The sequence below is a fragment of the Chenopodium album genome, chromosome 19 (assembly GCF_948465745.1).
Source record: "Chenopodium album chromosome 19, dcCheAlbu1.1, whole genome shotgun sequence".
Lineage (NCBI taxonomy): Eukaryota > Viridiplantae > Streptophyta > Magnoliopsida > Caryophyllales > Amaranthaceae > Chenopodium > Chenopodium album.
Genome location: NC_137852.1, coordinates 37,117,336 through 37,144,239, shown reverse-complemented (window position 1 = coordinate 37,144,239; position 26,904 = coordinate 37,117,336). Strand labels below are relative to the sequence as shown.

At 33.6% G+C, this 26,904-nt stretch overlaps 3 protein-coding genes across 3 annotated transcripts; 2 read left to right on the top strand and 1 right to left on the bottom strand.

Moving 5' to 3' along the window:
* Positions 1-1,980: 1,980 nt before the first annotated feature.
* On the top strand, positions 1,981-6,024 carry LOC145595372 (pentatricopeptide repeat-containing protein At5g15280, mitochondrial-like). Its single transcript, XM_081651769.1, has one exon. It carries the CDS (start codon positions 2,053-2,055, stop codon positions 5,821-5,823), a length of 3,771 nt encoding a protein of 1,256 aa, XP_081507895.1. The 5' UTR covers positions 1,981-2,052; the 3' UTR covers positions 5,824-6,024.
* An 11,336-nt stretch (positions 6,025-17,360) lies between these two features.
* Positions 17,361-18,875, bottom strand: LOC145594308 (uncharacterized). The gene has a single exon (XM_081650645.1). The coding sequence runs from the start codon at positions 18,873-18,875 to the stop codon at positions 17,361-17,363; it is 1,515 nt and encodes a 504-aa protein (XP_081506771.1).
* A 3,447-nt stretch (positions 18,876-22,322) lies between these two features.
* LOC145595371 (NAC domain-containing protein 92-like) lies at positions 22,323-23,911 on the top strand. The gene is made up of 3 exons (XM_081651768.1): positions 22,323-22,667; positions 22,792-23,069; positions 23,282-23,911. The coding sequence occupies exons 1-3, from the start codon at positions 22,475-22,477 to the stop codon at positions 23,828-23,830; spliced, it is 1,020 nt and encodes a 339-aa protein (XP_081507894.1). The 5' UTR covers positions 22,323-22,474; the 3' UTR covers positions 23,831-23,911.
* Positions 23,912-26,904: the final 2,993 nt, after the last annotated feature.

Below are 26,904 nucleotides of genomic sequence, written 5' to 3'. Positions count from 1 at the left end.
TGGTAAGCCCCAAATTTTTCTTTAATTTAATGGTTTTGGTTAATAAAGATCACCATCAGTATGGTGATTATAGTCAGTCCCTCCATGTAGGGTTTTGTAAGTCCCTCCATGTAGGGTTTAGTATTGTTTGGTTGTTTGGTTTTAGTGTGTGCAGGGATACAAATTTAGAAGATTCGTCTTGTAAATTTGTGGAATTGTGCGTCTGTTGGTATAGGGATGCAGATTTAGAAGATTCGTCTGACAAATTTGCAGATCTTGATGATCAATCAAGTTATATCTCTTTTGCGACTATACATCAATGGAGCTCCGTCAAGAATGATGCAAAGACATCTAAAATTATCAAGGAGCAGTTCAGAAGCGATGCCATTGGTTTAGGGGTATTTAATTCTTGTATTGACAATTTAGATCTCTTAAGGGATGATTGTAAGTGCCGAATGACTATTATTATTTAATGAAATCACCCCTCCCTATTCCATTCAAAAAAAAAAAAAAATTATAGTAATCAAATTTTACAAATTTCTTCTTTAAATAAATTTTCTATTAATTTTTTTTTAAAAAAAATACTAAGGACACACCAGAAGACGACATGTGTCATTGTTGGTGTGTCTTTTAGTATATAGTTAAATGTCTTGTTTTTAGTCGTTAACTTTTGTCTATCTTAATTGTATGATTTGTATCCTTGAAGCAGGTATTATGTTTGACACACAGAAACTTATAGTAGAAGATTGTATTTTATTTTACAAAGATTTTATTTTGTGATTATATTTTCCAAATTAGTTTTTTTTTTTTTTTTTTTTTTTAATTTTTTTTATTTATTTTTTATTTTTTAAGAAATATATTTTCCAGATTAGTTGATTGATTTGAATGTCAATATAAAAAAAGGTAAATATCATTGATTTATATAGTAATCAAATTTAAAAAACCCTAAAATTTTCTCTGTTCTCTCTCTTCAAACCTAGCCACCATATTAAAACTTAGGAGCTTCCATTGATTTTTATCGATGGTAAGCCCCAAATTCTTCTTTAATTTAATGGTTTTGGTCAATAGAGATCACCATCAGTATGATTATAGTCAGTCCCTCCATGTAGGGTTTTGTCAGTCCCTCCATGTAGGGTTTAGTATTGTTTGGTTGTTTGGTTTTAGTGTGTGCAGGGATACAAATTTAGAAGATTCGTCTTGTAAATTTGTGGAATTGTGCGTCTCTTGGTATAGGGATGCATATTTAGAAGATTCGTCTGACAAATTTGCAGATCTTGATGGTCAATCAAGTTATATCTTTTTTGCGACTATACATCAATAGAGCTCCATCAAGAATGATGCAAAGACATCTAAAATTATCAAGGAGCAGTTCAGAAGCGATGCCATTAGTTTAGGGGTATTTAATTCTTGTATTGAGAATTTAGATCTCTTAAGGGATGATTGTAAGTGCCGAATGACTATTATTATTTAACGAAATCACCCCTCCCTATTCCATTCAAAAAAAAAAAATTTTTATAGTAATCAAATTTTACAAATTTCTTCTTTAAATAAATTTTCTATTAATTTTTTTTAAAAAAAATACTAAGGACACACCAGAAAACGACATGTGTCATTGCTGGTGTGTCTTTTAGTATATAGTTATTGATTGATTGATGATTATTGATTGATTGATTAGGGCCTAGGCTGTTACGCTAGAAAAGCAATCATTTTTTTTAAAAAAATTATTGGGCCTATACATGCTAAGTAGTACAATTAATTTCTCCCAAAGTTATCAGGGGCTAAGCCCCGTTCCGCCTCACCTATGGTCTGCCCCTGGTTGCAGATAATACGTAACGGAGGAAGTAGAAAGTGAATATTGGAATAGACAATGAAATGGGGTACATTTTATATGGGGGGCATGTCCGTAAAGTTCAACAAAAGTACTATTATTATCCGGTAAATATCGAGTGTGGTTTAGCGATTCACTAACCAAATTTCATCCGCTTTCCGTAGTTCATTCTCCGAAAAAAGATGTGTTCCGCAAACTAATCTCCGAGGCACCCTTAACGACATGACTCTTCGTGCAGCACTAGAATGCTTCAGCGCATCAGCTCAACTCATCTCCGCACCTCCATTATTAACAAGGTCTGTTCTTCTCTATCACCATTCTTTCCCCTAAAACTTCATCACTTCATACTCTCTGCTTTCCTTAGAAATTCCTCATCATCTTCGCATTCATCTAACAAATTAAGCAATACCCACTTTGATTCTTCTCCAGTTAATCCCTCATTTGTTGGGAATTTGGTGTTTTCCAAATGTTCCCATTTGTGGGATCATCGAATTGATAAGTCTGCTATTGCTAGTTCTTCTATAAATCAATTGATTTTGAATATTTCTTATGTATCCCCTAATATTTGCCGCAAATTTTTAAGGGTTTTAAGTTGGAAACCTGAGGATGTGCTTGAAATTTTACTGGGTTTTCAATTGGGTAGTGAAAGTTTGAGGCTTGATGTTGAAGTTGTTGAATCTTTGTGGGAGATTTTTAGGAGGGTTGATGATAGAAATGTGGGGTTCAAGCATTTGCCTCAATCTTATGAGGTTATGGCATCTATGCTTGTTAATGTGGGGATGTTTAAAGAAGTTGAATCATTGTTATCGATTGCGAAAACCCGAGGAATTTTACTGGCTAATGAGGAAGTTTTCAGTCGTTTAGTTGAGGGATATGCTAATATGGGTGAATTGGATAAGGCATGTTTGATGTATGATGCAATGAAGGGGTTATCTTTAGCTCCATCATTGTCATGTTATCGTTCCGTACTCGGTCTTTTGATGAAGGAAGGTAGAGTTGATCAAGCAATTCGTGTTTATGGGGATGTAGTTGAAGTGGGTTTTGATATAGGTGACGTTGAAGCCAAGAATTTGGAGAGTTTAATTAGTTTTCTATGTCGGGATGGGAAGATTAGGGAAGCTAGAAAGCTTCTTAAGAAAATTGTGGTTACTGGATGGAAGCCAAATACAATGATTTTGAGTAAGGTTGCGGATGTGTACTATGAGAAGAAGGATTTCGAAGATCTTTTGAGTTTCTTCGTTGAAATGAAATGTGCCCCGGGTATCTTTGTTGGTAATAAGATTATATATTCCTTGTGCAGTAATTTTGGTATTGGAAGAGCAGATTCATTTTTGTGGGAGTTAGAGAGATTAGGTTTTGTCCCGAATGAGATAACATTTGGGATCTTTATCAGTTGGAGTTGCCTTGATGGAAAGGTAAGAGACGCCTTTTTTTATCTCTCTGAGATTTTGTCTAGAGGCCTGAAACCTGATAGGCATTCCTATAATGCACTTATCAGTGGTTTGTTCAAGGCAGGTATGCAAGAGCATGCTCGAGAAATCTTCAATGAAATGATTGATAATGGGGTAAAACCTAATCTTGCAACTTTTAGAGCTCTTTTAGCTGGATATTCTAATGCCAGGCTATTCAATGATGTCGAACTAATGATGTCTGAGATGGTAAATCATGGTTTGATTACCCTCCCACATTCAGAAAATCCAATATCGAAAGCGTTAGCTATTTTGGGGCTTAATCCATTGACCGTAAAGTTGAAGAGGGACAACGATGTTAAGAATTTTAGAACTGAATTTGTTGATACTTTGGGGAATGGTCTTTATCTAGACACAAATGTGGATGAGTTTGAGAAGACTGTGATGGGTGTTCTTGAAGATTCTTTGGTTCCAGACTTTAACTTGCTTGTGGTGAGGCAATGTAGTGCCAATAATGTTAAAGAGGCACTGTTAATGGTTGATGAGATGCTTCAATGGGGACAAGAATTATCACTTCCGGCTCTTTCTGTGTTGGTAAGATTGCTATGTGAATCAAATTGCCATATCAAGGCAATTCCAGCTCTCCTAGATAAAGTGTTTCAGTGTTTTGGCGAGCTAGATTATGAAACTCTGAATTGTATTATCAAGGCTTTAGGTGAAGGAGGCTTTATAGAAGAGTGCAGGTTACTTCTTCAAGAAATGTACAGAAGGCATCTACCAATCTTTAACACAACCTATACTGCCACAATTGTGGCTTTTTGCAAGCTTGGGAGCATGACTGACATTCGTTACTGCTGGGGTCGTGCACATAAAGACAATTGGTCACCTGAATGGGATGATTTTATCATAATTTTGGAAAATTTATGCCACAGAAGAATGCTTGAAGAAGTGCTTGGGCTTTTTGACATTATGCTGGCAGCGAACCCTGACTTGCAAATTCAAATTTGTGATGTGCTTTTCGAAAAGCTTACTTCTAAGGGCTTCACTTGCGTGGGGGATATCTTGGTTAAAGAACTCAAGCGGAAGAATTTTGAGTTGGGCCACACTGTTTATAGCCATCTTATTAAAGGCTACTGTCTGGAGACAAGATTCTCAAAAGCCTTAATGACATATGATGAAATTCGAGCTGATAATTTGGCCTTGTCGCCAGATGCTCTAATGTTGTTAATCCCTAAGCTTTGCAAGTTAGATAGATTTAAAGAAGCAGTTTCTCTAATAGATGCTGGTTTCATGGACCATCCTTCCGTCTTGTTCTCCCTTCACAGTGCTCTTATTATTGGTTGCTGCAGGGCTGGAAAAGTTGCAGAGGCAGATGGTTTATTTCATGAAATGTTCTTGCAAAATAATCATCCAAAGGGTGAGATTTATAATTCTCTGCTTCAGGCTCGTTGCCAAAGTGGTAATCTGAAGACAGCGAAAGAGCTATTTTGTGTCATGATGAAGAGGAGTATCAGTCTCTCAGTCTTCAGTTACCGGGATCTGATATACCTATTATGCAAAATGGGGATGTTACATTTTGCATGGGGGCTAAAGAATTTCATGGCTGTTGAAAATAATACTCCCTATTCCGTTGTACATAACATTTTTTCTTACTGTCTATTCCGAACAGGGAAACATCACCTTGTTGATGCACTTTTGGATGAACTAGAACAACGCAGGCAGCAACTTGATGAAGTTGGTTACAATTTGCTGATACATGGGTTTTCAGTTTTCAAAGATACGCCTAGGTCAGTGAAATTCCTGAATGACATGACTATTAAGGGCCTTAGACCAAGCAATCGTAGCCTCAGAGCTGTAATACGCTACTTGTGTAGAAATGGAGAAATTCAGAATGCTTTACAATTGAGTAATCAGATTGAATCAAGAGGATGGCGTCTTTGTCCTACTGTACATTTTGCAATTCTGGAGGGCCTTTTCTCGTGTGGTAGAATACATCAAGCAGAAAGATTTCTGGCTCAAATCTTGGGGAAAGGTTCAACTTCTGAAACCACTTACTATAACAATTTAATACGGAACTTCTGCCATTATGGGAAACTGGAAACCGCAGTAAATCTCCTGGATCAAATTTTGAAGAACAAAAGCATACCTGATGCCTCCTCCTATGACTGTATTGTCCAAAGTTTTTGTGGGTACAACAACTTGGATTGTGCTATGGATTTCTTTAATGAGATGTTTTATAGGAATCTTAAACCAAGTATAGGGACTTGGGACATACTGATTCAGAAGCTCTGCATAAACGGACAAACTAAGGACGCAGAAAGCCTTCTGATTTCAATGATTGAAGTTGGTGAAACTCCTACCAAGGGAATGTACTCCTCAGTGATTGATAGATATAGTTTTGAGAACAACCTGTCCAAGGCATCAGAATTACTGAACTGGATGCAGCGACAAGGTTATGAACCTGATTTCGGAACACAATGGTCACTTATCAGCAGTTTAAGCTACTCCAATGATCGGAAAAGTAACAATGACAATGAAGGTTTTCTATCAAAGCTGCTTGTGAATAGTGGATTCCCTTCAGAAAATCCGAAGTCCAAACTGAAGTGATGTGCTCTTTTTGTGATTTGTTTTATATTCTCTTCCCACAATGAGTTATAAGATTTTAGCAAAATGTACATAGTTTATCTCATACTATCAGAGAAACTAGCATACTATAACAAATCTATGGCAATTCAAAGATTTTTTTTTTTTTTTTAATGATTATTCAGTAGTAATACAAAGTATAGGTAGAGCTAAATTAGTTTGTTTCCAACTACCTCAGTAATTAATTTTGCTTAGTTTGATTGTTGGGCCCTAAGTTGAGGCCCAATATTACTCATTTGTAACATGTTGAACTTCATCACACACTACTCTCTATAACATTGGGTCTATATTCCTTCACATACTACCGTACTACGTATATAGGATAAGATTAATTATACATTTAATTCGTTCAATTATGCATGCGATTATACTCTCTCAACATTGATTATACATTTAATTCGATCGATTCACCCCGATTTTGAACCTCCTAACGCTTTTGGTTTTCGGATAAATTTTATACCACAAATTCATTGAATGTTTGCTCTAATCCAGCTTGCCAAACATGCATCAATACCTATATATATTTCCAAAAGTGTATATACATATAGCTAGAATTATATGTATAATAGTCAAAAGAAAAGATGGTGCATCAATGCATCCTCATATGAATCTAGGGGAGCTGGAAGAATTTATGAGGAATTCTAGGACTCTAACTGTTAGAGTCTCATTTATGACTCTAATAAGGGCATAATCGTCCATTCACTTTTACCACACTTGAAAAAAATAATGCCATAACACATGTTGGTATTTCATTATACTTTAGATAGTATCACCATGATACCAACCACATTATTCAGTGATACCAACGAACATAAAATTGTTTTGTTGGTATCGATATAATTTGTTGTTGGTATCATGTGAAATACCAACGTGTACTGTTAGAGTCCTAGAATTTATATACTAGTATCAGCTATTACATATAGAGCTACACCAAGCATGTAAAGCTATCTATTAGTGGTAATTTCGAAAAAGATCGAGGACATCGAACCTTAAGCTGGACATTGAACTTTTTACATTAATGTTCATGCATATATACCAACACATTGTTCCTACCAAGACTGCCATTGTCCAAATCTGGCCAAACTTGAATGGTGTTGTTGTCCCGACGATGTCCTAATAAATATCCGATATTGACTTTCAAACATATGACATGTCTTTTTTGTAAATGTTGATATATGTATAAGATTTCACTAAGTATGTAAATAGTACTATCAGATGGTTAATGGAACATATAGTTTTGCAATGACCATTAGGGCCTGTTCTCATTGACTGAACTTAGCTAAACTGAACTGAACTCAGCTGAACAGAACTGAACTGAAATGAATATTTTATAAGAGAAGGAAATTAGGAGCTGAACTGAACTGAACTGAATTGAGCTGAACTGAACTGAACTGAGCTGAACTGAATTTTAACGTAAGAGAACAGGCCCTATATAATGCGCCTAAAATGACTCATGTTGTCATCGACATCAAATTTTTTACCTCCCACCAAAGAGTTGTAAATGTGCATGTATTTTTGGCTAATAAGTTAAATCATGTCATGATTCATGCAAATGATCAACATTTTAATCAATTTCATTTGTAAATGACAAAAATTACATTAATTTCTTCCATTGTCCTCAATTAGTCTTTTGTTCACATTAGTTGTTTAAATTTTTGGAGATGTATAATTACTTAATTAGGGAGTAGACATTTTATAAATTATAAATTAGAGGCATGATATGCGAATATGCTTTATTTATGATAAACATGTAATCAAAAAGTTGCCACGATAACTCTTTACCTAATTATGTTTATTAATAAAACTTATAAATAATTTAATACTAAAGTAAACTAGCTTGAAATCGCCTTTTACATGGTGGCATACTATGATTGGCTCAAAACTAAGAAATACATGTCACTTTATTGACTCACCTTTCCAATGGAATTCGCTAGAATTAGAAATACTTCACTAAATTAGCAAGGTTGTTTGACAAATGACATGAAGACTTATAATTAAGCAACAATTATTGTTATTTCTCATTCCAATACTAATAAAAGTCGTAGATTGTCTTCATACTTTGTAATTAAGTATAATGTTAGAATTTTACTTAAAATATTCTTTATTAATTAGACGATTCTCATACACTTTTCTTTATCTATCTAAATAAAGGTATAATTGGCAAAGATAATCACAAATCATAATTGATTTTGGAAAAGTTAATAGCTTTTTCGAATATTATAAAATAGTACTTCGCATATGTGATTATCTGTTAACGATAATCTAATCATAAACGCATAAACTTTCAACAAAGTTGACGCATATATTGATCTTGATTTATGAGGTTTGTACATTATGCTAAGCTTTATAACACATATTTTAATTATGTAGATTTGGTTAGCCTAACTCTTGATTAAAAAGTCTTAAATATACTACTACGTATTAGAGCTTCTTACAATTTCTAAATAAGCCAGGTGTAATGTCCCTTGTCATGGTCTCATGCTGCATCTTAGGAAACAGGGCCCACCTTTAGCTAGCTCACACTGTAAAGCTTCCATGTCTAAAAGCATACTATTGGTTTTGGCTTTTCAGTGACGCTATGGTTAACCACAACCTTTTCATTTTAATAATTGTGTTAACCTAAGTAATCCATAATAGATTAATAGTATGGAGTATTAATGTACTCATATAATACATGAGTGTAATCTTAATACAAATAAACCCTTATTGATACATAGAATCTCAAGCAAGTTTGGTGAAAAAGGTGGGAACTCTCCTTATTGCGATTTCGCCCACAAGTTCAAACTCTACCATCAACATTTGTTTGACAATAGGGGCTTAGGGTGATTTCCTTACTTGGATCCTCCCTCTACTTTCAAGCAATGACCTATGTAGCTGAACTAAAACTCGTTAGAGTACTGTGACTTACTGACTTGAACATAAGCTTACGGGCATCTTGGATGGCATGTTTATTTTGAAGTAAAGGATAAAGTACAAAAACTAATATGACTACCCTTACTTCGAACATCCTGGAGGAGAGTTTAATTTATAGATGTGACGATCCTTAGACACAATTCAAATTCAAGGTATTGAATGGCCGATTTGCCTTGTAATTTGTAACGTCGGCCAATTTCAACAGGTTTGCATTCATATAACTCAGTTAAGAACGAAATAAAGGATCCCTCATATTACTGCTTCTATTGCCGAGTTGCACCATATTGGGCAGCCCATGTCGTTAGGACTTCATTATTTTACCTTATTACATGCCAAAATAATATGCCATGTACATGTGTGTTCTTTTTTGAAATCGATGATTACTTTGACTTTTATATTATTTTCTTCGTATATATTAATTTTAACCTTAACTTATGAAAATGATTAAAAGAATGTGATGATGAACATGTTAAAATAGGTATTATGGTTGAGAATATTACAAATTAGTATTGCATATGAGTATTTGATACACTAGAACTACATTAAACTTGCATCACTAAGCAAGTGAAATAATTTAACCAACCTATAATGATCGACATACTAGCTACCAAGATACAAATACATATAAAGACAAAATCATGTACAACACACTTGTACATTACGAACACGACATACAATATATCATACATAAAATACTTTATACTTATATATAAAATTTCAAAATACGATTATACAAAGTGAAAGGAGAACTTAATTATTTGATTATAGCCACATAAAAGTGTACACGTTGGAAGGTTGATAGGTTAATATAAGCATGACGGCAGTGTCTAATTACCCGATTTTATTTGGATGTGACGTATTAGATACTAATGTTGACACACATATTAAATTAAAGCCGTCGGATAATGTTTAATTATGGTTGGATACACGACTAAAATTCCTGAAATATGGGCTTATATTGCCACGCGTCTATTATATAAGCAATTAGTTTCCTGAAAGGGAAAGGGTATATTTCAATTGGGTTTTGATCAAATTAAGAAATAATTAAGTATAATCTTGATTAGTATGATTTTAAGAGAATGGAAGACCATGATAGTCATGTATCCTTTCCATGTAAAACATGAATGACCAAAGCGTCTTCGTTGGTTTATAATTTACCTAAGGCTTTCTCTAAGTATATATACTCGTGCATCAGCAAAGAATATAACCAATTTGTAAAGAAGGATAATCTTGATAGGTTGACAGCAAATGTGAAAGTTACGAGAAACAATTTCTCAAAGTATTCTCGTGCATCAGTAAAGGATGTAACCAATTTACAAAGGAAGATAATCATGACAGCAAATGTGAAAGTTATGAGAAATTATATTTAGTCTGGAGTCCACAAAATTGTTTCAATGAGACTTTTGAATTTTTTTGGTTATAATTGGCTTTGATTAGAATGACAATTGTGAATGAAATATGATGATTTTTTCCGTACTTTAATCTAAAGTTAGTCTTTGTATATCAGCAAATTTTTCCATATGAAGACAGATAACTTTTAATTGCTAGAAAAGGATGGGCACAACACAATGATAAGCTTGTCAAGCAAAATAGTGTAGTGGGCAATTTGGATGACGAATTTTTTCTAACTGAAATTTATTATACATAAACTACGTATAGCATGACTGCTTGTACACTTAGTTCATTGAATTTTGTTCATCTCATGTGTATTAATGTTGTAAAGGCACTTTATTAGATCAACCTTTTCTTTTAGATTGAAAATCTTAACAGTTTCAATTAGGAAATAATGCTTCAAATGGTAGCCTACTATGTTGAAATAAAGTCTTGGTTACAACAAGTTTTGAGGGGATTAAACTTGAGAAACTAAATTTAACATAAGCTATATATGGACTTATGGTAGTTTATTAGATTTGTGTAATCAACAATGAGTATATTGTGTGTTTGCCTTAGTGATATCTTATGTTATGGACTTATGGTAGTTTATTAGATTTGTTGCAATTTCTAAATCACTTATATTATTAGTGTCTTATAACTCAAAACTCTTGTAATTAGATTAGATAAGAATTGTAGTTAATATGTTATTTTAGGGATTGAGTGATGATCAGTACGTATTGAGTAATAAACTTTAATTTCTACCCTATACGCCTTGTCAAGCTTACTTCAACAACTAGTTAAAAGTTAATTTGTATTTGTGGCCGATCTTTTTACGCCAAGATAAAAATGTCTAAAGTTGTTATATGCATGCATTTTAACTAAAGATTTATCAAGAACAATCTCTAATTTTTTTTTTTTTTTTTTTTTTGAATAAATCTCTAATTATCAATTGTAAAACTTCTTAGTAGATAAGTTAATTGAACTAGCTGGTACCATTCTTTGTACCACTTTCTTCTTTTAGTACTTTGTATGTAGTAATAGTACTTTGATACTTATATATCCTAATAAGCAAGAACAAGATAATTGTTTATTGACAATAAGCAAAAGATTAACATCTATTAAAGTCTACTCGGTGTATCTTAATACATTAATTAATGTACGTGGACATTGCTAAGAAAAGTTTGTTACATGAAATCATTGCATGGGAGATAAAATTACCTTATTTGTTTAGGCCTCGTATGTATACCAATATATGTGAAATTTGAGGACGAATTTTTTTGGCTGTTATAGAAAATAAGAAAATAAATACTATTCCAATATGCAAATTAATGTGATTTAGATATTTAAGCGTTCTTTGTTTTGACAATAATTAGTTTTGGAACCGAGCCTACCACGATATATATAGTTTAATTTATATACTCCCCCCTTTCAAAAATTACATTCCTACTTCTCTCTATTATGTAAGAAATAAATGCTAATAGTAGGAATGTATTTTAGGGACGAAGGGAGTATCAGTTTTTCAGGTCGGGGTTAAACTTATTAGTCAGAATAATATGTAAATATTTATTGTCCATAATTAGCATTGTATTTATGAAAACCCCAATATCCTAGAGTACGTGTCCCTATAGTTTATTAATCCTTCCATCTCTCAAAGTCATGTTTGAATGGTGATTGCCCAACAAAAAAAACAACATATGTACAAGATGAACTTTTAGACTAAGGGCCTGTTCACTTCAGCTTAACTTTAGTTTAATTTAGTTCAGTTCAGCTCTAATCAGTTCAGTTCAATTCAACTCCTAATTTTCTTCTCTCATAAAACATTCATTTGAGCTCAGTTCAATTCAATTCAGTTCTAATCAGTTCAGTTCAATTTAGTTCAATTCAGCTCAGTTCTATAAATATGAACAAACCCTAAGAGGGAACAATAAAATGTATTTTCTTCTTTCCAATTAATGGTAACAGTATGAATGGCATATGTAATATATGTTAATACACAACTTTCATTATTAATACTGTATATATAACTATAAATTGATAAGAAGTATTAGAGTGCACTATATTCACCTGAGTTTCACTTATCTGAAATAATATTATTAGAATTTATCTGAACTTACCTTACTTAAACTTATCTGAACTTAATAAAATTTATTTTAGTTGTAACTTTTACTTGGGTCACCCTTATCAGAACTTATATTTCATAAACTGAACTTATATGAACTTATTACACCTAAAATATGTGAAAATAAAGTAAACAGAACAAGCTCTTATATTGCTCAAGACAAAGTCTTATATGTGGCTGGCCACACCGTGTGGCAGGGGTTACTTCGTTAGCGTAATAGGGGTTACTTAATCAGTGTTAAAGGGGTTACTTTGTCAGTGCTATAGAATTACTCAGTTAGTATTACAGGGGTTACTCATCTAGTATTACAAGGGTTACTTGATCAGTTTTATATGGGTAACTTTGTTCTTTTATAAGTGGGCACACGGTGTGGCTGGCCACACAAGACGGGCTAATTACTCAAATATCATAAAGACTAATCCAAAAAACTTCTTCTTACATGAACATTTGATTTCTAAGTATTGGTATAAAAAAAAATATACTAATTAAAGCTGGTACATCACATAAATAATGCAAAAGTCAAACTATTGCGATTAATTTAAATTTTTTTTTTTGAAGGTTGCATATTAAAAAAAAAAGAAAAAAAAAAGAAAGAGAGAGATAATACATTTGGTCGATGATTAGGAAAGTGATTAATCTGTAAACTATCATAATCCAACTAAAGGTAGGATTATACTTGTATGCATATATGAAAAATAGAGTCGTTTTCAATATTTCTTTTTTTGGGAAGGTTTGTAAATGAAATTTCAAGAGGTTGTTTTTGTCAGATTTCCATGATTTTATTAAAATGGGTGATTGAAGATATTTTATTATATCTTCATTAAGATATTTTCTTTCTTTTAGATTAAGATGTTATGTTTAAAATGGGATTGCACTTTTCGAATTGATGTCCCAATTGTGCATTTTAAGATTCAATTATATAATTCTCATATTTCATATAATTACACTTATAATTGGTATGTAGAAGTTTCTAAATAATTATTAGTTTTCATATTGGTGCGTGTTGTAAGCTTATTCACCAATACGAACGTATTCCTCCAATATTGAAGTAATTTGAGCATCACCATTCACCACAACGACAATATTATAGTGGCAAAATACTAAGAAAACCCTAAGAAAAAAAAGAAAAAAAAAAGAATAAAGGGCAGAAGTTTGTCATGAGAGTTTTGATAAATTTTATTGAAGTAAATAGCTTTAAAATACTTTAACCATGGAGGATGGAAAAGCTTTAGTAAACTTCGTCAATGGAGGAAGATCAAGCAAAGACTTGGCTCCTCCGCATGATCCGTCACAACAACCACCACTTATTATATTATTGCTATTAGATACACATTACTTGTTTATCTAGGTGAGGAAATTAGATACACATTTTACTTGGTAACATTTACTTAAAATAAATTATTCCGTAATAGAAACATGAGGTTAAAATTAATGTATGAATATAAAATAATGAAAAGTGTTATAATAATTTAGTACTCCCTTTGTTTTAGAACAACTAATACAGTTTGATTGGTGTATAAATCAATAATAATTATTAATAATTGTTGTTAACAAAATATGTATGTATTAATACTAAATTAACACTACTTTACATGATAATATCCATGTTTTAATTATTAGTAAAAAAATATAATCAAAATTATTATGTGAACGGTAAAACGTTAAATCCTATAGATTATTTTGAAACAGAGAAAAATACTAGATATGAGAAAACGACACCTAAATAAACTAATAAAGAGTATAAGCTAGAAGAAGAATAATCAAGTAATTGACAAACAAAACTTGATTGTAGCTAATGAATGGATGCAAATAAGAGAGACAACAACAAGTCCTTGCAAAGTTTATGTTGTCTTATTCCATCACTTGCTCATATTATGGCCCATATTGCTTGATACCGTCAGCTAGATATTGGGATTGGTCTAATTTTTATTTATTTAATCAAAGAGTATGAATTTTTTTTTTGGGTCACACATTATTTTTAGGCTACCAATTATAAGTGGCATAGTGGGGTGAATTTAACCATAAGATATAATACGTTGGTGGGTCGTATTCATACATGCGAATCTTCATTATTTTAATCATATTGCTCATGTGAAAAACTAATTTTTTTTTCCTACTAATTTTATATTTAGGTAATCAATTACCATTGTTAGACTTACCCAAAGAAGGCTAAGTTCTCCACATAGATGAAACTATGAAAGTTAGAAAGTATAGCATAATTTGTTTTACATTTAGGATTGAAGAATACTATGAACTAATATGATGTGGATTTTTAATTTTTAAAAGGCAAATGGTGTATATATGTAGTAAATGAGAACATGTTGAATGACTGATAATTCCAAATTTCCAATTTGATGGATGCAAAGAGCAACTAAAAAATTGATTTGGTAAAGCTGGCACATACGTAACTACCTCAAGACCCAATTTTTATTACCGAAGATGAAGGTCCAGAATTAAACTTATTGCCGAGTTAAATAGATCCGAACCCTACATGAAATTAGCTAGATTAAAAGTCGTGAAACAATATTAGTCGAACCAAATTAAATAGAATGATTCGAATTAGAATTAAGAATAAAAAAGGCATGTAGAAAGCTTGTACCTAATCAATGTGAGTATATCATTTCTTCTTGAAATGAAATTGATCTGGTTAGATATATTGAAGCAAATTTGATTACTTGAATTTCATTGCTTGATGTCTTTTGTAAAATTGTAATTGAAAGGTTGCTATTTTCATATAAAAGAACTGATCATTGCAATACACTATAAAGTAGTAATTATATTTATCTTATAAATTTTTCTTACACTCAATTTTTTGAAGGAGACTCAAATTTGACAAAATTTAAAAGTCGATAAAAATTGCCTATCAAGTATCAACTCAACCTAAATCAAGCTCAACCAAACAAAGCTAGACCCTATGTCCCTATGAGAACTCATACACTTGTACCCATAGTGATTAAAAATGAACCAACTTGATTGCTAAAATGACTTGACCCAGCATATAGTCCGATCTAATATACTATTCGCGATTTTATAATTGGTACCAAATACAATATAAAATTTAAACTTAAATGGATGAACTAATATATTACTTTCTTAACTAAACAATCTATTTGCCACATTTGAATATATAAAATGTAAATTTTAAGAGATGTTATATACTCCCTCCGCAAACAGTTATCTGCAACATTTGCCATAAATGGGTGCTTCAATTATCTGCAACAAATTTATTTATTTCCTTATATAGTAATAATTTAAGTGGTAAAAGACATATTTACCCTTACTTTTTTTTTTGATCATGTTTAACTCTGTTTAATTACACACAATTAAACACCTAATGATCTACAACACTCTAATTGTTCCCACCAAAAATTAACACCCTCACACTCTCTCACATCAACAACCTCTCATCTCCCAACTGCCTCATTCAATGTTCTTCATTGAATTTCTCTCGATTACGATGCCTCCTTCATCAATTCTGGAGAAATCTCCAGAAATTGAACAAAACCCCTCACTTCTCTTTTATTTTCACACACTCTCTCCTGATCTCTCCCCTTTTCTCTCTCCTGCGAAACCCTAACTCCACATTTTCCTTGCTTCCTCTTCTGAAATGGATCAAGATTCAAATCAGTCCCCAACAAACAACACACCTCCTTGTAGATCTGAAGGATCTACCCTCTACAAGCTTCAACGCGGAACTAGAGAACTAAAACCAGTTCGTCGCTGCACTTCCTACTTTCGAAGATACACTCGAGGCAAGATCGGAGCAAAACTCCGAGAATATGTGTCCAGCGACGAAGAGGAGCAGGAAAAGGAGGCATCTACGGAGGGGGAGGGGCCAGATCTAGCCGTGGGTGGTGGTTCTGGTGGAGAGACGGGTCTCCAGAATGTTGAGGAGGTTGTTGGTGAACCTTCCAACGCTGTAGCTGTGCCTGAAAAGTCTGCTGAGGACTCTGATTGTGTGGAGATTCACGTTGAGCCTCCACCAGTGGAGGTTGTGGTGCTCCCTGACTCTCCTGTTTCCGGGGGGAGGGTCTTACCTGAGTCCCTGAAGTCGACAGCATCTTCCTCCAACTGTGTGGGCAAGAAAAGAGTCAGATCTGTCTTCAACCTGGACTACAGCGACTGGGACCCTGCTTATTTGGCCTTCCTTAGGGACAAGTACCCTAATGATTTCCCTCCCAACAACTGATCTGCGCAGCGTAACTATTTCTTAACCCTAATTATGGTTTTGATTGTTCTTGCATATGTTGGTTGCTTTTGAACTTGATTTGATATGCATATTGAGTCCCTTGGTGTTGGTTTATGTTTTATGACACTATGTACTACCTTGTGTTTGTGTTGGATTTGAGTCCCATGCTGTTGGTGAGATGTTGGTTGTTGTGTGATGATGTTTTTTGGTTGCTGGATACAGATTGTTTGCTCTACTGAACTGCTTCTATTGTTTTGAGATGTGGGTTTGTTCTATTTTATTGTTATTCTGGGTATTTGATGTCTGTATGTTTAGTGCCTGATGAATGACTGTACTTATGGCCAAGGGAATGTAATTTTGATGCATGATGAGGCATGTATTGGTGCCTACCTTGTCCCTGTGCTTATTGATGCATGTTGTTCTTGCAAGTCTGTCCCTAGCCCTTTGATTCTGAGTCCCCTCTGCTGTAGCCTACATGTATGAGTCCCTCAATTATGCATGTGTTAATTTTGACATTCCAAATGATGAAGGGACTCACTTTGAATTGAATGTGTGAGGGGGCTTTGCTCCAACAAGTGTGTTTCACATTTGTTGTTGAGGTATCCCCCTTATATAATTCCAATGACAACAAAGTTACCTATCTGATGGAATATACACAACCTATGCCAATCCAATTTTCATTCATTTCATGACATCATTTTACAGCATAAAAAGTTTCAGTCCTTACCCATTCATTACATGACTGCCCTAAAATGTAACAGGATAATTAACAAAATACAGATAACCAAACCAGATTAAGAAAGAACAAAATACAGTTGCTTACATTGTCAAAAAGCATGTTTTGAGCACTTGTTTGGTTATGTGTGGCAGTCATGTCTTACTTGAATGGTCTTCTATGCCTTGTCCCTAATCTGCATCCACTTCAAGCTGAGTATTGTCTGGAATGTGGTGATTAACTTCAATGAAAAGTGTGTTGAGGTGGTCCACTGCTTGTTGAATGAGTCCCCTATCACATTCCAACTGTTCTGGTAGCAACCCCAGGCTGTCTAACCTCTTTTTACCCATATGTGGTGGATTAAAGTTGTTGCCCCCTTCCTTTTCTAGAATCATCTGCATGACTCCTTGCAATGTAATCCATGTGTACTTGTTGAGGATGGAATCAAACCATTCATAAGCCTCATAGACTTTTTCAATTAACTCCTCAATCTTAGTGGGAAAAGATTGGTATTGTAATGATTGTATGACCTTGAAGAGTCCCAAGTCAAGCACATTTAGGTCAGGTGACTGTGCTGGTTGAAATATCATTTGAATATTGAACCCATCTGAAGTGCATGCAGCTGTGAATTCCTCATCCATAGGAATCTGATGTGGCCTTGCATTGTCCCATTGTATGTTTATATCTTTAGGAAGACTTGGGTGCCATTGTCTCTTTATTGCTGGTATGACATTGTGCAGCAGCATCTTCCTGATTTCTTCCTTGTTCACACTCTCTGTGGCCTTAGTTTCCAATACTCCTGCATCTCTGTTCTTGCTTTTTTTCTTAGCCCTCTGTTCATAGATGAAGGGGAAAATACCAAACTTCCCATCATGTAGCATGTTCCCATTGCTGTCATACAATGGTTTGCCAATGACCCCCATGAACATAGCTTTGATTTTGTACCTCTTTGACTGCTGACATCTGTAGGGGTTTTCTTCCTTAGGTAAGAGGTAGAACCTCCTTGTTTCTGGGTTCATGTAGAACCATTTTTCATCAATATGTATGTCCTGTTGCATGTCAACAAAAGTTGGATTCCCAACAGCTGGAATTGGGTGAATGTGTGCTAGTGCCCACTTAATCCTTGCAATTTTGTGATTTGATGTGAGAGCTGGATGGTTTGCTGCAGTATGTGTTCTTAATCTGCCCTTTTTCTTGAGTTTGTGGAGAAATCCATGAGATATTTTTAGAGCAGCTGCATAGCTCCTCTCTGTTGTCATTTTGTACAAAGGGACAGACTGCAAGAACTCATCTAATATGTCCCTAGGTTTTGGACCTGTTTTGCCCAACTTTCTGCTTCTGACATCAATGACATTCCCTTGAGCTATGCTGTCTTTTACAAATTTCCAAACCCTTTGAGATGTGCTTCTATGTACTCCATACTTTCTTGCAATGTTTGACAAAAATCCCCTTGTGAGTTCCCCCCCATGCATGTTGAGTAAAAAATCATCTACCATTTGCCTTTTTGTTTGGACAGTTAGTTGTTTTCTGCTTGTTGGTTGTGCTGGTGTCAGATTTTGCTCTTCATGGTTGTCTGCTTCTTGCTCACTGATATCTCCTTGACTGTCTCCTTCATCCATGCTTGACTCACCACTAATATACTCATATGGTCCCTCATTGAGTAGTTGTTCAATATCAAAAAATTCCTGATCAAAATATTCTTCCATGTGTGTGGTCCCCTCTCAATTTTTTTTTTTTTTTTTTTTTTTTTTTTTTTTTTTTTTTTTTTTTTTTTTTTGCAGATTGATGATGAAGGTGATGAAGTTTTTTGTGGCTGAAGTTTTTTTGGAGAAGACCTCAAAGAAGCGGAACCCTAATGCTTCCCGTAGTTTAGGACTAATCTTAGTTTAGGCAGTGTATATTTTGGACTAATTATGTTAGGATTTAAGGGGGTTTGTTTTTGAAGAAACTGAATTCTTAATTTTCTAAGCCATGAGGCTTTGGTTCTGTAATTAATGCTAATTGTTGGAATGGTGCCCTTTTATATGGCACTTGAATTGCTGAAATGTTGGTGAAATGTGAATGAATGTGGCAAAAGTTGTGAAAATTTGAAATTTTTAAAAATTTGGGTGGAAATGTAAAACTTTGAAAATTTCACACCAAAAAAATAGAGGAAAAAGTACATTCCCTCTACTTTTTGGTTTCTGATTTCCACCCAAAAAAAAAGAGGACCACTTTCTCTCTCCATTTTCCCCCTCAAAAGTACCCACTTGCAAAAACCCACCCATGTGATTCCCTTTTCTCTCTCTTCTTTCCCTCCAACACTACACTTAATTAATCCCACCCAAATGTAATTAAACCTCCCTAAAAGTTTTTCCTAGGAGTCCGCAAAAAGTACAGTTGTTGCAGATAACTGTTTGTGGAGGGAGTATATATAATGGTTTTTTTTTTTTTTTTTTTTAAATTTATTTTTTAAAGAACATGTAAGGTTTAGGTAAGGAAAAAATGTATCCAAATTCTAATACTGTAAAAATTATACTAAATAAATTCATTTTATGTTTTCTTCCATTATGTTGTGATCCCATTTTCATTGATTTTTGAAGGTATCTTTTAATAACGATAGCAAAGAAAATTAAAAACAGTACATTGCCATGCATAAATAATACATTGTGTGGGGGAACGAATTAACCCATTTGTCATTCTATAATTAGATCACACTATGAATGACACGTTCGTTGATCTTGAACTATTAAGGAGAAAACAAATTACTATTAAGTGAATATTAGCCTTTTTTTTTGATGCAAAAGAGGGCAAGCCCGAGAAAAGGAACAAGAAAATTACACCACCATACGTGGCAAAGCCACACCCACTGTGTCCTCCCAGAGAAGGTCTTTTATTTCGATTGGAGGATCATCGAAATAAACTACCTTCTCTTGAAGGACAACTCCCAAGCTAGCAAGCTTATCCGCCACTCTATTCCCCTCCCTAAAACAATGAACAATAGAAAAAGAATTACCAAAAAAACTACAAAGACTAGGACAAGAATTAATGATGTGCACACACTCTCCATGCTGCTTGTTTGTATCGACAATAGCTTCTACACATGCTTTGTTGTCCATTTGCACAATAAGTCGAGAGATGTTTAGCTGCTTTACCATTTTAAGACCATATTCAAGTGCACGGAGTTCTGCTTTATAGACACTGCATATTCCAAAGCTAGCTGCGAAGGCCTTGACAAATCTACCTTCAGCATCTCTTAGAACCCCACCCCCTCCTGAAATACCTGGAGTACCTCTCACTGCTCCATCCGTGTTCAGTGTGAACCAAAGAGCTGGTAGAGCAGACCAGCGAATCAAGGCCTCTTTCTTTTGCTTAATTTGCTTGCCAATTCCAGAATCAAACAGACGTGGCTTGGAAAGAATATCCCATATCTCTTCGACCTCGAATAAAAGCACCTTTGTCAAAAGGAATTTCTCCACTTTGATCAAAAACTTTCATGTTTCTCCATATTAGCCTTTTTTTGTGTGTAAAAAACGACGTATTTAAGGACAATATGTAGACGGAATTCAATTTTAGGCCTTGAATACCACCTATTAATTAATAACACTATAACCAGCTAAATTAATTAACACCCACGAATATTTACCTTCTAAAGCACACCTTGGACACTTCTTAATTTAATTAATTTATACAATTAGATATTATCAGATCATTTCATGTATAATCTCACACAGTTTTACAAATAATTCCATTGTAAAAAGGTCTAAAATATGAAGACTTGACTAAGGGTCTGTTCTCATTGACTGAACTCAGCTGAACTGAACTGAACTCAGCTGAACTGAACTGAACTGAACTCAGCTGAACTGAATTGAACTGAACTGAACTGAAATGAGGGCCTGTTCTCTTACGTTGAAATTCAGTTCAGCTGAGTTCAGTTCAGTTCAGTTCAGTTCAGCTCCTAATTTCCTTCTCTTATAAAATATTCATTTCAATTCAGTTGAGTTCAGTTGAGTTCAGTTCAGCTGAGTTCAGTTCAGTTCAGTTCAGTTCAGCTGAGTTCAGTCAATGAGAACAGGCCCTGAATATTTTATAAGAGAAGGAAATTAGGAGCTGAACTGAACTGAACTGAACTAAATTGAGCTGAATTGAATTGAACTGAACTGAACTAAACTGAACTCAGCTGAACTGAACTGAACTGAACTGAATTTCAACGTAAGAGAACAGGCTCTAAGGTATACATTTGACAGTCTCACACAGAGCTAAATAACAGTTAGCAAAAGGCTAATGAAGTTGAAATTTGTATGTTAACCGTGGGAAATGGACTCTTCAAGTCTCAATGTTAAGGTAGTAGTCGTTTTCTTAGAGCTTTCCTTAGAGTATAATGTCCTTATCAAACATCATATTTATCATAAAATAGAAGAATATACTTTAATTTTTACTCTATTTTGTTTGAAATTTGACACAGTAGATGGGCTTTGGTTAAACAACAACATCTAATTACAATTCTTTCTCCTTTTATTTAATTGTTTAAAATTATTTATTTTTGAAAGAGGTAAATAAATAGAGCTCACAAGATACTCATTTATTACACTTACTTGGATAAAGTTCACTTTATTACATTATTATAAGTAATAAAGTGATTACTTTTGCGGTAAATGCGCGGAATGTAATCTCAAGTTCATGCGTACATTTTACGCTAAGTAAATATACAAAGTATCCTCTACAATTACTTATCAAAGTCATTTAAGATACAGACGATGAGGGTTTTTCGGACCTTTTTTTGAATACGCGTCTACCAGATTATTAACCTTCATTATCATACTTACAAAATTAATTACTAATCTCCATAAAAAGAGATGAAATGATTCTAGTCAAATTAAGAAAGAAAAGTTGAAGTAGAGGATAGAGATAGAAGGTTGAAACAATCTACCCAAGAGAGAGTTGCGTTACAATTCACGTTTCTTTCTTTCTTCCTCTCAAAAAAACCTGTATTTAAGGGTGTTATGTTGTGCTACCATACCTCTTTTCTTAACACCTTTGCCATTTTCTAAATCACCAAAACAAAAAAAAAAAAAAAAAAAAAAAAAAAAAAAAAAAAAAAAAAAAAAAAAAAAAGAAAAGAAATCAAAGGTTTTATTCTACTCCTTCATTTCTCAAACTCTTTTCTTATTATTTCCTCTGTTTTCAATTCCCCTGAATTTACCTTGCTATAGTTTCTTGTTTATACTTATTTCATGTCATTTTTCAATTGAATACTCGTAACTAAAACATTTTTGTGGGTTTTCTTATTGGTTTTAAAGGGTTTTTGTAGCCTTTTTTTGCGAAAATGGAGATGGATAATTATTCAACGATTACTATAGAAGATGAGAACATGGAACTACCACCCGGCTTTCGCTTTCACCCTACCGACGAAGAGCTGATCACCCATTACTTATCAGAGAAAGTCCTTGATGGCAACTTCACCACAATCGCGATCGGAGAAGCAGATTTGAACAAGATTGAACCATGGGATTTACCAAGTGAGTATACATATATACAAGAACAATCTCTTAAGATTTCTTTATTTTTTTTTTGTTACCATTTTTTATATAAATAAATGCTTGTTTTGGTCTTACAAAAAAATGTTATATCAATCCAAATCAGGTCAAGCAAAAATGGGGGAGAAAGAATGGTACTTCTTTGTCGTTCGTGATCGAAAATACCCAACTGGACTAAGAACCAACCGAGCAACCGAGGCCGGGTATTGGAAGGCCACCGGAAAAGATAAGGAAATCTTCAAGGCGAAAGTCCTTGTTGGTATGAAGAAAACCCTGGTTTTCTACACAGGAAGAGCTCCTAAGGGTGAAAAAACCAATTGGGTCATGCATGAATATCGATTAGAAGGAAAATTGTCCAAGTACAATCTCCCTAAAAATGCTAAGGTAATCAATAAAAAAAACATTCCTCTAATTTCCCCTGTTTTTTTCATGAATTTGAATAAAAAAAATTTAAAAATTCAAGTTTTAATGTCGAGTATTTGATATGGGTACTTAAATAGCTAGTAAACTTTTTTACAGTCGATATTTTCTAACCTATACATGTTGATTGAGTAAAACTAAATTTTCTTTATCGACGTTTTTGTTTGAATGGACAGAATGACTGGGTGATCTCCCGCGTATTCAAGAAGAGTTCGGGTGCAAAGAAGCCGGACTACATGGATGTGGTGAGCCTAGAGGAGTTACAGCCAAATTTCCTACCACCATTAATGGATTCATCACCTTACAACAATGGTGAGACGACAAAGGCCGTGGATGCCAACCCGTCTCACGTGACCTGCTTCTCCTACCCATCTATGGTTGAGAATCAACAATTCAAACCAACAAAACAAGAGGAAACAACAACTACTAATAATAACAACATATTTGGCATTGGCAACAATATCCCTTGCTCCCCTCTTTTTCGAACCTACTCCAGAACATCGCTTACTAACATGTTATCGGAGCCAGATTTGCCCGACTTTCAATTCGTTGATTCATTGTTTACACAAGATCAACCTATGATGAAGCTTCTACTCGAAGGCAATCAAGAATCCAACCCTAACAAAGAAGAATTATCTGGCATTGATACTGGTATTTCAAATCATGATATTGTTAATAATAATCAAATTGGTCCATTTGACCATGATTGTTTATGGGATTATTGAATGATTAGAGATGATTTGGCATAAATTATTGGAAAGGAAAAAAAAAACTAAGTATTTAAATTAAAAACTAGTCTTATGTATAGTTTAAATTACTAGAAAGTAGTAAAATGTAGGTAATTGTAAGTGTATTTTCTATATGTTATAGAAAAAAAAAAGAACTTGATCATCTTTTAATCTTCAGCTAATTTATTTGAGATTACTAACTGTAGAAATAGATTAATATACAAATTACTGCTTATTTTGGCAGGCAAATTTATTATTGTTTGATATTATACAATAATTTTATTGTGTTACAGTATTCACTTGAATGACTGTTACATATTTTTTATTTAATGTATTTTGTCCTCTTGTCTTAGAGTAATTCGAACATTTTATTAAACGGGATTCATGAACCATATCCGTAAATTGCTTGAAGATGTCTAATTTCTCTAGCTATGTCTTTATTTTTTATTTTTAATTACGGAGTATTAAATATAAATGCTAATCTATTGTCCGTGTCATCGGAATAAATTGACCTATTATTTTAATTAATTAGCAAAAAAAAAAAAAAGCCGATGATTTAATTAGTAATTTACAAAGATAGTGGTTTAGTTTTGTCTATTTCAATTAGCGGTTTTATTTTGGACAAAACTGTCATTTATATCAACTGGTTGGTTCAAGGTAAAACCGCTATTTCAATTAGTTGTGGAATCGGTAAATACAAAGTATACAGAACGGTATTTACAATTGATGGTGTGAACGATAGATTTAAAATTATGTATTTATGTTAAATAGGGGCATGATTGAGAAAACTTAACACCTTATACTAGTATTCTTTATTTTCTTTAATATTCAAGAGAAATTGAAAGGGTGTTGTGTTGGGTGTACCCATATTTCATCATAATAAACAAGTGTCAAACACATTGACACATATCCTCAATTTAATGGCCAATAAATTAGTGCACAATTGCTGTAATTAATTAGCTAATTAGCCAATTTGAAAAGTTAATATTTTTATTTCAACGAGTAACTTGGGTTAAATAGATTTAAATTGCAGATTATAAACGTGATTTGGTTGATTAGTTAGTGACAAACACCATCTTTTCTGGCCTTTTGCTAGCAATGGATCAATCAATCAGTTAAAAATTACGGCGTGTTAGGCCAACAACCGCCAACCGGTGAAGTGAGTTCATTGCAAATTTTTCGATTTTACATAGGCTTAGGAGTTTGGCTTTTTCACACAGCTTTCTATGACTGCGCAAATCTGATATCATAGTATTTGTTAAATACGGGTTTAAGTCCGTTCAAAAAAAAAAAAAAAAAAAAAAAAAAAGGTTTAAGTCCAGCGTATGGTTGGTGCACCCGAGTGTACCATGCATATGGTGCACCCGGTTAAACAAAAAACGGCGGAAAGAACATTAGGTGTTTGAAAAAAGAACGTTGAGTTGTTAAAAAAAAATCATGTTTGTTTTTAACAAAGAACATGCATTACTAATGAACATAAAGACATTATAAAAAGAACATGATAAAAACTCTATTAAAATTTTATGAAAAATTACACATTAACGAAAAACTTTTTACCAAAAATTTCATCTTCCAAAAATAGTTTTCTCTCTCTCCAAAAATTCAACTTCCGATAATAATTTTGTTTTTCTCTTTCTAAAATTATCAAGTGTAAATAATATTTTCTCCGTTTCTTTATACTTACAACATACACTTTATCACAGTATTTAAGAAAAGTGGACCTCACATGATATAACATACTTTAAATGGGGTTAAGTGGTTGTTATGAGTATAATCAAGTGGCCCATGTGTTTTAAATAAAGGTAATAGTACAATTTCCACCATAATAACCTTCCTTTTATAGTGTCTTGCAACAAGTGTGATATTTTCATTTTAGGGAAATGTTGCAAGTATAAAAAAACGGAGGAAGTATAAGGTTTCATTTTCAAAATTCAAAATTACATATGTTAAAAGAACATAAGTTAAAGAACTCATTACCTTAAAGAACATATGAGCTGAGCCATCTTTCAAAAATAAAATAAAAAAATAAATAAAAAAGAGCCAAATTCAAAGAACATACGAGCCAAATTAAAGGAACATATTTTGCATTATTGAAACCCAACAAACATGTTTAATCAACATATGTTATAGAACACAAGTATAGAAGAATATATTATCAAACATATATAGGCATGTTCTTTGTCAAACACAAATATGTTCTTTTTCAAACACTAGTATGCATGTTCTTTTTCAAACACTAGTATATTCTTTTTTTACCCATATTCTTTAAAATATGTCTAGTGTTCTTTCCGGGTGCACCCGGATGCACTATACTATTTTCAGTTTAAGTCGCACCTATTGTCAAGAGAGAGTCTACTTCACAAATCAATATATTCCATCACAAAACTATATATGAATTATGGCTTTTTTTAGCTTTATAAGATGTTTAACTACTTTCCCTTCTTTATCAATATGGAACACTTAGAGCTTCTCTCCCGATTTTAGGGCATCCTGGGATCGATTCTCACCCTGCCTTTGCGGCTCTCTAAACGTAAAAAATAAAAAAATAAAAATCAATGTGGGACACTTACACGTGTTGTTTGAAAAAGGTATGCTACGACAGTATTTTATCGGTTGTTAAGATAGGTTGTTCACTGAAATATTTGGCAATCCCCATTCATAGCCCAAGCGGCTGAATTGGTTCTGATTAGGGATGTCAGTGGGGCGGGTCAAGTAGAAGACCCGCCCTACGGCAGGGATGAAAGAGTTATGTCTTCGATAAGTGCAATTACTAGATATATCAAGGATCACTATTATGGAGATAATAAGTTCATTCTATAGGGTCGTCAATATCTGTTGCTAGATATGATAATTGATCTTTGGGTTAGTTAAATAGCCCAAAGCCTTATAGAATGGATCCTATGGGGTCACACAAAAAGGGTATTGGATTAAACAAGTTAGAGGCCCATTAATGGGCCTCATGAGATTATGACATACCATGTAGAGTGTTGGGCTAGAGTAGTGTGTTTAGGATAAGGGTTTTGGGCTTTTGACATGGGCTCTTATTTAGAGATGTGATTTATAAATAAGAT

What these genes read in the sequence shown, in the direction of transcription:
- LOC145595372 (XM_081651769.1), top strand. Translation starts at nt 2,053, where the DNA reads ATGCTTCAGCGCATCAGCTCAACTCATCTCCGCACCTCCATTATTAAC.
- LOC145594308 (XM_081650645.1), bottom strand. Translation starts at nt 18,875, where the DNA reads ATGGAAGAATATTTTGATCAGGAATTTTTTGATATTGAACAACTACTC.
- LOC145595371 (XM_081651768.1), top strand. Translation starts at nt 22,475, where the DNA reads ATGGAGATGGATAATTATTCAACGATTACTATAGAAGATGAGAACATG. An exon ending in TGAACCATGGGATTTACCAA is followed by an intron (nt 22,668 to 22,791) that starts GTGAGTATACAT and finishes AATCCAAATCAG; the next exon opens with GTCAAGCAAAAATGGGGGAG. An exon ending in ATCTCCCTAAAAATGCTAAG is followed by an intron (nt 23,070 to 23,281) that starts GTAATCAATAAA and finishes TTGAATGGACAG; the next exon opens with AATGACTGGGTGATCTCCCG.